This window comes from Mustelus asterias, chromosome 5 (genome assembly GCF_964213995.1).
Source record: "Mustelus asterias chromosome 5, sMusAst1.hap1.1, whole genome shotgun sequence".
In the NCBI taxonomy this organism is placed as follows: Eukaryota; Metazoa; Chordata; class Chondrichthyes; order Carcharhiniformes; family Triakidae; genus Mustelus; species Mustelus asterias.
In genome coordinates this window covers 47,549,451-47,562,638 of record NC_135805.1, presented here as the reverse complement: position 1 = coordinate 47,562,638, position 13,188 = coordinate 47,549,451, and the positions used below count along the sequence as shown (strand labels likewise).

General features: G+C 43.0%; 1 protein-coding gene across 1 annotated transcript in view; it reads left to right on the top strand.

Annotated features, from left to right (window-relative positions):
• Nucleotides 1-13,188, top strand: part of mdn1 (midasin AAA ATPase 1) — a 194,542-nt gene that overhangs the window by 60,778 nt on the left and 120,576 nt on the right. The window contains exons 26-30 of the mRNA XM_078212495.1: nt 1,834-1,980; nt 2,222-2,363; nt 5,366-5,500; nt 8,404-8,542; nt 10,973-11,111. Coding sequence (XP_078068621.1) covers nt 1,834-1,980; nt 2,222-2,363; nt 5,366-5,500; nt 8,404-8,542; nt 10,973-11,111 — 702 coding nt within the window. The remainder of the gene's footprint in view (nt 1-1,833; nt 1,981-2,221; nt 2,364-5,365; nt 5,501-8,403; nt 8,543-10,972; nt 11,112-13,188) is intronic.

The following is a 13,188-nucleotide window of genomic DNA, read 5'->3' as shown; positions in this document are numbered from 1 at the left end:
AGACAGTGACCCGAGCCGGGAATCGAACCCGGGACCCTGGAGCTGTGAAGCAGCAGTGCTAACCACTGTGCTACCGTGCCGGCAATCTGTATTTATATAATGCCTAAAAAAAAAAAGGTGTTTTGCAGGGATGTTTAAAAAAAATATTTGTGCTGCAAGACGCTATTAGGGCAGGTGACCAAAAGGTGGGTCAAAGAGGTAGGGTGTACGCAGAATCTGACAGGTGTGTCAAGAGATGGAGAGGTTTAGGACACAAATTGCAGAAACTAAGGATCAGGGAGCTGAAAGTGAGGGTAATTGAAATCGGAAGTGCTCAAAATGCCAGGGTCAAAGGATGCATCTGGTTACGGGGTTGGAGGAGATTAGAGGTAGGAAGGAATGAGGCCATGGAGAAATTTGAAACCCGGATGAGTATGTAAAAATCAAGACATTGCTTGCCTTGTAGTGAGCACAGGGGAGATTGAGGAATGGGACCTGGTGCAAGTGAAGGTCGGGCAGCAGAACTTTGGATGACCTCAAGTTTACAGAGGGTAGAATGTGGGAGGTGTTGGAATAGTCGAGTCTGGTAGTGACAAAGGCAAGAATGAGGATTTCAGCAACAGGTGAGCTGAGACAGGCCCAAAGTCAGATGGTGATATAAAGGTGTGAAATGGCGGTCTTTTGAATGGTACAAATATGGGATATGAAGCTCGTGCCTAAATCAAATATGGCACTGTGGTTGTGGTTCAGCCTTGCGGGGGAATGGAGTCAGTGGCTAGGGAACAGAGCTTGCAGCGGGTGTGGAAGGCAATAGTTTTGGTTTTTCCCAACGTTAAACGGAGGAAATTGCTATGCATCCAGTACTGAATGTCAGACATAACCTGACCATTTACAGATAGCAGAGAGATCAAGGGATGGTGGTGAGTGTGTGATTTGGTTTCTGATATCACTTGTTTTTGAATGATCTCGAGGGGCAATACAAAGATGAGAAATTAAGGGCTGAGGATAAATCCTTAAGGGGACTGTGGCTGTCAGTGTGTGAGCAGGAAGTGAAAACCACTGCAGGTGTTGATTGGATAGATAAGAATGGAAGCAGCCAATTGCAGTCTCGCCCAGTTGGGTGTCAGTGGAGTGACATTGGACTGTGGTTACCATATCAAAAGGGTGAGGGAGGACTTTTTCTCTTTGTCATTAGTTGCTTAGGGTATGGTTTGTGACTTTGAGAGCTGTTCTTGATTTGTTAAAGGTTTGGGAATTTGGTAAAATAGTCACTATCCGACACTCCATTAAAGCACAAAATCGGTTGCATTTTCCAGTTGTGTGAAGCACAATGCCATTGACTCTGATATTATTGTGATTCCGTCAGTAATTTCCCCAGCTATTTTTACTTTGCATGTCTACAGATTTGATTCATGACTCCAAAAAATGTCAGCTATGAATTACAACATGAACTGTGAAAGTATGGGGTTATTTGGGGTCACATTATCCAACAGCCCTATTATAGTTGGGTCTGCCCTTGCCTGTAGGATCCTAGATTCATAAGATAAAGGAGCAGAATTAGGCCATTCGGTCCATCGAGTCTGCTCCACCATTCGATCACGGCTGATATGCTCCTCATCCCCATTTTCCTGCCTTCTCCCCATAACTCTTCAATCCATTACGAATTAACAATCTGTCTAACTCCTCAAATTTACTCACTCTCCCAGCATCCACCGCACTCTGGGGAAGCGAATTCCGCAGATTTCATAAGTCTTTGGGAGAAGTAGTTTCTTATAAGTTCAAGATTATGGAAAGATTTATTTGTATAATAGTTAGCTTTTTCTTCTAACCTTGACTTTTAAACCTTCTGTCTAGGTGTTGTCGAGGGCATTCAGGAACCGTTTTGTAGAGCTGCATTTTGATGAGCTTCCACGGGCTGAATTGGAAATGATTCTTAACAAGAGATCCTGTTTGCCCCCATCTTACTGCACAAAACTAGTTAAAGTTATGCTGGAATTGCAGGTATTTTTAAGAACGATATTTGTAAGTTTTTGGAAGTCTTTAATGTAAGCTCATGAGAAATGTTGAATATTTTTTTTAAATGTGCTGGAAATACGAATCCTCTCCAACTGTATTATTGAAGCAATTTTGACACGTTGTTGAATTGCAAACAGTCATGACAATGATATAGATGCAAGCTGTTGAAAACTGCAAAGAATTAATTTGTTTAACATGATGCTTTAACAATTCTTTTTATAAACAGGCGTATCGTAGGGGATCAAGTGTTTTTGCTGGAAAACATGGCTTCATTACCTTGAGAGAACTGTTTAGGTGGGCTGAACGCTATAGGTTGGCTGAAAAACTAATGCCAGGTTACGACTGGATTAGACACATAGCCACTGATGGTGAGAGATTTTCCTTTTTCTTGTTCCTTGTGATTATTTGCCTTTTTCCGCTTCCAAGTCATTCGGGGTTCTTTGTCTTTGGGGTAGACCTGAAGAACATCGATAAGTTTAAGTGACCCACTGATATTATCTGGATCTTCTCTCCTTTTCTTTGAGAAGTCTCAGGTCTTACTGTTATAATGTATTGGACATTGTGAACGCTGTAAAGGAAAATTCCAAGTGTGTGATTCATCCTATCTGTTGATGCACCAACTTGTCTTGCCGTACTCAGTGTGGTGATGCTTTTTTTTGGTTTCTCCCTTCCCCAGTCCTCTTATCCATTGTTTCTATTGACCATGCCAGTTCTCTTGTATCTGAGGGCTCCCAGAGGCATGGAACCCGACTAAGAATAATATTTGCTGTTCTCTGGGGTGACATAAACTGGAAATCATATATTTATATATGAAGCATAGTGGCTGCTATCAGTTGTGTGGTCAGCTAGGTTGTCTGCAAGTGATATCTAATTGACATGCCAAATTTGGTGAAATTGTGGGATCAAAGATCCTTGCAATGATGAATGAGGCTATTCAATGCACTGTGGTATATTTACCTCCACCACTGAAAGTGTGGAGGTCATGTTTTCGCCCCGGTTTATTCGTCACTTTGTAAACAATATATCTAACTCGGTGGACAGATTTTACCAAATTGGTACATAGAATATGGTCCAAAGAAGAACTGATCAGTTTTTGGGGATGATGTGGATTTGGATTCTAGAATTTTTTTGAAGGATCTATTAACTTTGGCAGATGGGGCAAACTGCCCGTTTTAATGCTGTGGGTTGTTTTAGAATAAGAGTGTCCAATCTTTTTGCGTGAGGAACCACATTTCAAAGACTGGGTATTCTGCCATGAGTAACTCACCTCCTGACTACCCAAAGCCTGTTCACTATCTATAGGGCACAAGTCAGGAGTGTGATGGAATACTCTCCCCTTGCCTGAATGAGTGCAGCTCCAGTAACACTCCGGAAGCTTAACACCAACCAGGGCAAAGCAGCTCATTGGCATCCGATCCACCACCTTCAAAACTCTCTGCACCAGCAATGTGCAGTGGCAGTGGTGTGTACCATCCACAAGCAGCTCACCAAGGCTCCTTCATCACATTCCAATCTTGTGACCTCGACTGCCCTGAAGGACAAGGGCAGGAGATGCATGGGAACACCATCACCTGCAAGTTCCCCTCCAAGACATTGAGCTAAACCGCCAGTTCTTTATTGATGATGGGTCAAATTCTTGGAACTCCCTAACATCACTGTGGGTGTTCCGATAATACCTGAACTGCAGCAGTTCACAAAGCTGGGCAATTGGGGATAGCAATGAGTGCTGGCCTAGCCAGTGATGCCTGCATCACATGAACGAATAAATAAAAAAACTTCCTGATCTCATTCTGTCTGCTTTTCGAAGGCAGCTGCAAAATGGCTGGCCTCAAGAAAGACCTCCTGCTTCAGCAGCACCAACTTTCATTGATCCTTCTGTTGCTACTCACCTAAACCAAAACCATGCTGATGTCTCTTGACTGCTTTCTTAACCATTTTAATTGGTTGCTTTGTAGTACAGAACTTGAAATAAAAAGAGGAAATTCTGAAAGGACTCTGCAGGTCAAAGAACAAAAAAGTATAGCACGGGAACAAACCTTTTGGCCCTTCAAGCTTGTGCCGATCATGATGCCCTAACTTTAAAAAAAAAACCTCCTGCCCTTATTTGGTCCATATCCCTCTATTTCCTCCCTATTCACGTACCCATCCAGATGCCTCTTAAATGTTGCTAATGTGCCTGCTTCTATCACCTCCTCTGGCAGCGCATTCCAGGCACCCACCACTCTCTGCGTGAAAAACGTCTCCCGCACATCTCCCTTAAACGTTCCCTCTCTCATCTTGAACCTATGCCCCCTTGTAACTTGGAAAAAGCCTCTGACTATCTACCCTATCTATGCGCCTCATAATTTTGTAGACCTCTATCAGGTCTCCCCTCAGCCTCCATCTTTCCAGTGAAAACAATCCGAGTTTATTCAACCTCTCCTCATGTCAACATCCTGGTGAACCTTCTTTGCACTCTCTCCAAAGCTTCCACACACTTCTGGTAGTGATGACCAGAACTGCACACAATACTCCAAATGCAGCCTAACCAAGGTTTAATACAGCTGCAGCATGATTTCCCAACTCCTGTACTCAATGCCCTGGCTGATGAAGGCAAGCATGCCGTATGCCTTCTTAATCACCTTGGCCACCTGCATTGCTGCTTTTAGAAAACTGTGACCTGCACGCCAAGATCCCTCTATGTTAATGTTCCTAAGGGTTCTGCCATTTACAGTATAACTCATATACCTAAATTTGATCCTCCAAAATGCATCACCTTGCATTTGTCCGGATTAAACTCCATCTGCCATTTCTGTGCCCAAGTCTCCAGTCTAAAACGACGATATCCCGGAATGTTAAGCTGGCAGTCCTGTCCTTCCTTGAACCATGGAGGCGATTCTCCCATCCCGCGTGCTAATTTTTTTTACAGGGCTGGGAGAATCGCGTGTGGGCCGATTTGCGGAATTCACTTGCGCATCTCCGAGCACCGGGTATCCGGCACAGTCGGGACCCGTTGCTGTGAGGCAGCAGTACTAACCATATGAGTTATACTGTGACACCCTTACAGTAGTTTAAGAGGGCAGTTCACCACCATGTTCTTGAGGGCAATTAGAGATGGGCAACAAATACTGGCCTTGCCAGGGGCACTTGCATCACCTGAATGAATTTTCTAAGAAGAGCAGTTGAAGTTGACTGCCTGGGCTTCCTTCTAAATGTCATTCGCTGGAGGTTTTGCTGTTGAGCTGTAGCTGATAGTCTTTAAGGAGCAAGGCATAAGTGTTGTCTCTAGACTTGTTTGAGCTGCAGAGTTTCTTCAGTTATATAATGTTACAGTGACTGTTAATAAATATTACACGGTGTTGCTCTGTCTGATTATTAATTACTCTGACAGCTTATATGCTTCTGGCGGGCCGTGTGAGGAAAGAAGAAGAAGTTGCTGTTATTCGCCGTATCCTTGAAAAAGAATTCAAAAGGAAGCTTGCTCCAGAAGTTATATTCTCACAAGCAAGTCTTGAAAAAAGGATGGGTAAGTTTTCACAGAAAAGACTGTTTTGCTGAGTTATTGTGTGCCTGCCTTATGTCAGCTGTAGCTCAGTTGGTAGAACATGCTCCTCTGTCAGAAGGTTGTGGGTTCACATGCCACTCCACCACTTAAGCACAAAAATACAGGCTAGCACTGAAGGAGTGCTGCGCACTCGATGATGCTATCTATCAAGGAGGTGACTCAGTGTGTAGATGTAAGTGGTGCAGTTGATCTAGTCTGTATGAACTTTAGTAAAGCCTTTGACATGGTCCCGCGTGGGAGACTGATCAAGAAGGATCTCACAGGATCCAGGGCAATTTGGCAAATTGAATCCAAACTTTGCTTAGTAGCAGGAGGTAGAAGGTGTTGATCGAAGGTTAATTTTTTTTGTGACTGGAAGTCTATGTCTAGTGGTGTACCGCAGGCATTGGTGCTGGGTCCCTTTCTGTTTGTAGTGCACGTTGATGATCTAGATGTGAATGTGTATCATGAGTAAGATTGCCGATGTCACAAAAATTGGTGCTGTGGTAACTAGTGAGGAGGAAAGCATTAGATTTCAGGAAGATATAAGCGGGCTGCTCAGGTAGGCAGAACAGTGGCAAATGGAACTTAACCTTAAAGTGCGAGGGGATGCATTTTGGGAAGACTAATAAGGCAAGGGAAAACACAGTGAATGGTAAGATTCTAGGAAGTATAGAGGACCTTGGGGTACGTGTCCAAAGATCCCTGAAAGCAGCAGGAGTGTGGCAGGGACCCGGGTTCGAATCTGGCCTTGGGTGGTGGGTTGTGTGCACATTCTCGGTCTGGGGGTTTCCTCCGGGTGCTCCGGTTTCTTTCCATAGTCCAAAGATGTGCAGGTTAGGTGGTTTGACATGTTAAATTGCCCCTTAATGTCCAATGATGTGTAAGTTAGGTGAATTAGCCATGGTAAATGCACATGGTTAGTTAGGTTCACCAGGATGTTGCCTTGGTTGGAGTGTTTCTGCTATGAAGAGAGGCTATCAAGGCTAGGGTTGTTTTTCTTGGAGCAGAGATGGCTGAGGGAGGTCCTGATTGAGGTGTACAAAATTGAAGGACATGGATCGGAAGAAACTTTTTCCCTTAGTAGAGGGGTCAATAATAGGGGAGGGGGTGGAGGGGAGGATATGATAGCCTGAAGGGCCTATTTCTGTGCTGTAAAGCTCTGTGACTCCAATTTTCTCCCTTGGGTGAGTTTTAAAGATGTCTCAGCACTATTTCAGAGAGGAGTGTAATCTCTAGAGTCCTTGCTCAGTTTTAATCACTCTTTGATTGTGATTTGATTTATTGTCACGTGTATTAACATAGTGAAAAGTATTGTTTCTTGCGTGCTAAACAGACAAAGCATACCATTCATAGAGAAGGAAACGAGAGTGCAGAATGTAGTTACAGTCATAGCTAGGGTGTAGAGAAAGATCAACTTAATGCAGGGTAGATCCATTCAAACTCTGATGGCAGCAGGGAAGAAGTTGTTCTTGAGTCAGTTGGTACATGACCTCAGACTTTTGTAACTTTTTCCCAACAGAAGAAAGTAGAAGGGAGAATGTCCGGGGTGCTTGGGATCCTTAATTATGCTGGCTGCTTTGCTGAGGCAGCAGGAAGTGTAGATAGAGTCAATGGATGGGATCAGTCAACATCAGCACTGGTCATTTATCAGATTGATGTTTGTGGGAGCTGGCTGTGTGCCAATTAGCTGCTTCAGTTACTTTGGCTGTAAAGTTCTTTGCGATGTCTGGTGATTATGAAAGAGTCTTATGAAAGAGGGGTGGCATGGTAGCACAGTGGTTAGCACTGCTGCTTCACAGCTCCAGAGACCTGGGTTCGATTCCCGGCTTGTCTGTGTGGAGTTTGCACATTCTTCCTGTGTCTGCGTGGGTTTCCTCCGGGTGCTCAGGTTTCCTCCCACAGTCCAAAGATGTGCGGGTTAGGTTAATTGGCCATGCTAAATTGTCCCTTAGTATCCTGGGATGCGTAGATTAGAGGGATTAGCGGGTAAATATGTGGGGATAGGGCCTGGGTGGGATTGTGGTCGGTGCAGACTTGATAGGCCGAATGGCCTCTTTCTGCACTGTAGGATTTCTGTGATTTCTATGAAGTCTATATAAATGCAAATTTTTTCTTGTTCTTTACTAAGGATCACATTGTCCCATTTCCGTTCATGATGAAGTTTTTGCTTCACTTGAACCTCTTATCTTTTCTCATCTAAATTTACCACCATCATTGCCTGATGTTAAACTGACTGAGTTATGACTCTCAGAGTACGTCCTTTAAATATTGAATTACATTAGCTATCTGCCAGTCCTCCGGCACAAGACATTTTTCTAACACATTATTAAATACGAGTAGTAATGCCTATGCTATCTTTTCCTTGTTCTTTTAAAATATGTGGATGCAATCCATTTGGAACAGCAGCTGTATCCTTTTGAGTTTGCCTGGTTTATTCAATTACCCCTCTTTTGATTTGAATGCAATTATCTCATTGCTGATTTCTTTATTCAATGTCATGTCAATCTGTTCTACCTCCCTTGTAAATACCAAAGCAATTTAAATATTTCTGCCAATCTCTATCATTACTTGTAATGTTATCCTGTCCATTCCATTTGGCGCTAATTTAGGATGAGATTTTTATATAAAGTTTTAAGCTTGCAGCTTCATGTGTTGGCAGTGTGGTGCTCTAGGAACCTCAAAATAGGTCTCCACTTAAAGCCTCATTTTTTCTGATCTTGCATTTTGAGGGGATGGACAAATTGTACGTCACTGGAATGGAATGTTTGTGCCAATATACTGAATTGTGCTTCATTATGTTTGCTGCTTGACATGATTTCAGCAAGGTAACAACTTTAATCATTAATTTATGATCTCCTTTCACTTGGTCTGCCACTTAACAGATATGTGGTCAGGCCTGAAGTCAGCCGTGTCTGATGACTTCCGCCATGTTGTGTGGACGTATGGAATGCGAAAGTTGGCGATTCTGGCAGGACGAGCTTTGCAGTTCAGAGAAGCTGTGCTCATCGTTGGAGAAACCGGGTAATCATCCACAATTTTTAAATTGAATTCTCGTCTGTAAGTCTGGCATATTTATGCCATGGTGTGTAAAGCTGCATCTGGATTAATAAAACTGAAGTAGAATTTAACTGAAGGGCGGGATTTTACAGCCTTGTTCGACCCGAGACCAGAAAATCCTCCCCGAGGCCAACGGACCTTCCCATTGTCCACCCTGCGCCCACTCCGATTCCTGTGGTGGACGGGGCGGTATATATGAAGTGACACAATTGTGTTAATTGGAGTAATTTGGGTAGATTGACAAATTTACAGCAACATCACCTTCAGACAGCAATGTTAAGTGGACGATCCTTCTATCTCTTTGAGGTCTCCATAATTGTAGCAGCCAGTCTTCAGCCAATTTGACTGCCATCACATGATATCAAGAACTGGCTGAGCACTTGGATGTAGCCACGGTTATGGGCCAGGACAAGATTCCAGCTACAGTATTGAAGACCTGTGTTCAAAAATTAGCTGTGATTCTAGCCAATATGGTTCCATTAGACCTCCAATGTTGGCATCTTTCTCACAAAATGGAAAATTCTACAGTTACGTCTTGTCCAAAAAAGAGGACTCTCCCATTAGCTGACTCTCTGTCCTCAGCAAAATGATGGAATGGGTGGTTGACAGTGAGTCAAGCAGCATTTACTGTTCATTGATTGCTGTATTTGAGGTTCAGCCAAAATGACTTAATAACAGCCTTTGTTTAAATATGGACAATAGAACTGGATTCCAGAGGTGAGGTAAACGTGACTGTTCTTCCCTTCATGGCAAGGCAGCTTTTTACCATCTAGAATCCCTAGTAAAATTGAAGCCATTGGGAATCATAAAATCCCTACAGTGCAGAAGGAGGCAATTCGGCCCATCGAGTCTGCACCAACTCGCCGACAGAGTATCTTGCCTAAACCCTATCCATGTAACACCACATATATTTACCCCACTAATCACCCTAACCTATACATCTTGGGATACTACAGGAAACTTAACATGGTCAATCGACCTAACCTGCACATCTTTGGACTGTGGGGAGAACCCCATGGAGACACTGGGAGAATGTGCAAACGGACTAGTCACCCAAGGCCAGAATTGAACCTGGGTCCCTGTTGCTGTGAGGCAGCAGTGCTATCCACTGTGCAGGGGGTAAATAAGGTGGGGTAAACTTTCAACTGGCTGGAGTTTTGGTTTTTGGAGACCAGTCATCTCTGGAGTTCAGTCCTAGACTTAACCATATTCAGCTGCATTAACCACAACTCCCTTCATAATGTCAGAAATGGGAATGTTCATTGTGCAGTGTTCAGGACCATTTGCAATTCTTTAGATAGTATTCTGGCGTGGGCTGTTACCTGGCATGTAACACTCCATTTGTGTTACACAAGTGCCAGGCAATAAGAGTCTTAACAATCCCCTCGACATTAAATGGCATTATCAGTGTTCTAGTCACAATTGATCAGACACTTAACTGAGCTAGCCTTAAGTACTGTGGCTGCAAAAACTGCTCAGAAGCTAGGAATTCTGTTTGTTACACTCCTCCTGGCTCCCCAAAGCCTGTCCATCATCGACAAGACACAGCTATGTTTGTCAGGAGTGCAATGGAATCCTATCTACTTGCCTAGATGAGTGCAGCTCCAAAAAGTTCAACACTACCCAGAACAAAGCAGCCTGCTTGATTGGCACCTTAGACATTCACTCCCTTGCCTGTCGGTACACAGTGGCAGCAATGTGTATTATATATAAGATGCACTGCAGCAGCAAACCAAGGCACCTTCGACAGCACCTACTGAACCTGTGATGGCTACTAGCTGGAAGTACAGGGCAGCAGGCACATGGCACACCGCCATCAGCAAGTTTCCCTCAAGTTGGACACACACTGACTTGGAAATACATTGCCATTCCTTCAGAGTCGCTGGGTCAAAATCCTGGATTACAGGGACTGCAGCGGTTCAAGAAGGCAGTTCACTACCAACCTCTCGAGGGCAATTAAGAATGGGCAATAAATGCTGGCCTAGCCAACTTCCTGTGAATTAATAAAAATAAGAACTAGCTCTAAAAAACCCATAGCTGTCATATTGCCTTATAATGTTTTTCTATAGTGAATTTACAACATAAATGCGTGTTTGTCCTGCTCGAGGTGAGGACTAACCATTGTGTTTAAACTTTCTTTCTTGTCTTTGTATCCCAACATTCTGTGTGGACTTCAGCACCACTATCTGATATTGAGTATTGTTTTCTCGATATTCCATTTCAAGCTGGAACCCGTATTTGGATGAAATTTTTTTTTTTAGCCCAAATGATTTTGAATCATGATGTAATTCTTCAATATCTGTATTGATCACTGCTGTTCCTCAGTAGGCTTTAGTGCTTTCCATTATCTTATGGATACAATAACTGAATATGGAATGTCTTTGCTTTGTACAGCTGTGGTAAGACCACAATGTGCCAGATGTTTGCTTCCATGTTTGATCAAGAGCTCCACACAGTGAACTGTCACTTGCACCTGGAAACATCTGACTTCCTCGGGGGCCTAAGGCCTGTCCGACATGGTTCCAATGAAAAGGTACGTTGACTGTAGTTCTCTAATCTATTGGTCGTCTCTGGTCCAGTGTCCAGTCTGGGTCTCCCTCCACTCCCACAAGTTCTCATCTCATTCATCGTAAGAGTTTTAACAACACCAGGTTAAAGTCCAGCAGGTTTATTTGGTAGCAAATATTCTGATAGCCAAGTTCTGCACACATGTTGGCTTTATGTCACACTATCAGTAACCCCCACAGCTTGCCTCCTGGACTTGCAGAATCTCACTGGCTGTCCTGTCTGGAGACAATACACATCTCTTTAACCTCTGCTTAATGCTCCCTCCACTCACATTGTCCGTATCTTTAAGACCTGGTTGGCTGTAGAGATGCGCATTCTAATCAGTATTCTGTAACTTTATTTTGTGTCTCTGTGCCCTGTTTGAGAGCACATTTCCACTCCATCTGACGAAGGAGCAGCGCTCCGAAAGCTAATGGCATTTGCTACCAAATAAACCTGTTGGACTTTAACCTGGTGTTGTTAAAACTCTTACTGTGTTTACCCCAGTCCAACGCCGGCATCTCCACATCATCTCATTCACCAACCAGCCGTTAGACTTGCTGACCTGAATTATCTTTTGAGCAACGTAACTGAGGTAAATAAGTGGAAGCCAAACAGTGTAGAAAGTCAATCTGAAAGATTACATTTGTGCAGAAAATCGGGTCATGCACGAGCTTTGGAGCTGGGAAGTTCAAACGATTGTGTCCAACTTCCTCGTGACTGCTGTTGCCTGAAGCAAGTTTCTTAAAAATAACTAAAGCTCCAAGAGGCACACAATCTTAAACCAATACAGCAGTTAAAAAAAATTACTATAGTACATATAAAATCAGTACATATGATTAATGTGTTGGGGTTTCAAGGCATGTATTACAAAATAACATCCGATTAATGCATGCTCATAAGAAATAAGTCACAAAAGCTACATAATTACAATAAAGGCAAAATACTGCAGATGCTAGAATCTGAAACAAAACAAAGTACTGGAGAACCTCAGCAGGTCTGACAGCGTTTGTGGAAAGAGAATGGAGGCAACGTTTCGAGTCTAGATGACCCTTCATCAAAACTCATAACACTGATTACAGAAACTGATTCCAAAGATACAGAAACCACTTGTGCATTGATCTGTTGCACACTTTAAAAGAAAGTGAATATTTCTCTTTTTAAGGTTCTAAGTTACTTAAGCTATTTAAGACACAGAACTGTGGTTTGAGACCTAAAACAATTCTGCTTTACACAATACACTGAGAGGAATACAACTTCCAAAACCTAATCTCTCCATCATTTGCTTTGACAATTAAACAATAAGTGACCCTTGCGTTAATCCTGTATTCAATGGGTTTCCTCCCGTTATTTGTCCTGTAACAAAACCATGACACGTAACCGTACTTTGGTCTGAGGCAAAATGGCACATTTCACTGGTCAGTGAGAATGCACCTAATGACACAGGCTTACATAGGATGATACTGGTACCTTACATCATGAGTTAATTGATTAAACACTTCGATTATTTGATAATTACATATCAAGAAACCAAAACTAATTATTAAACATGGACTTTCCTACAGAGGTGGCGAATGCAAGTTAGTAAGCTTGTATGAACCAGATTTTGTTGAAGAGGGAGTAAGTTTGAAAAGAAAATAACCCCAACTCTGATTTATAATTCGAGCCGTGCCCATATTCTGTAGTCGGCATCATAATTGTGAACGGTGTCTTGAGGTGCACCAGGATGTGCACAATATCCATACTTGGTAATGGGTGTGCTCTTTGATTACCCGTTTTATAATGTTGATGCAGTGCATCCACCTGATTCAATGAGAGATTTCAAATTCAGCCCGGTACAACCCAAAGGATGGGGTATTAAAACAGCAACTCTCCTTTTAATATAGACCACCACTACCCTGCACAGCTGAAGGAGTTACACAGATGTGTATTGAGACAAAATGGGCACTGAGCCAAAGAGAGTGAGGTGGAGAATTTTAGAGAAGAGGAAGGTGAAATGACAGGGTTTGGGGAGGAAAGACTAACATCGCCGAAAGCATAGCAGCCATTTGCATGATAGGGAG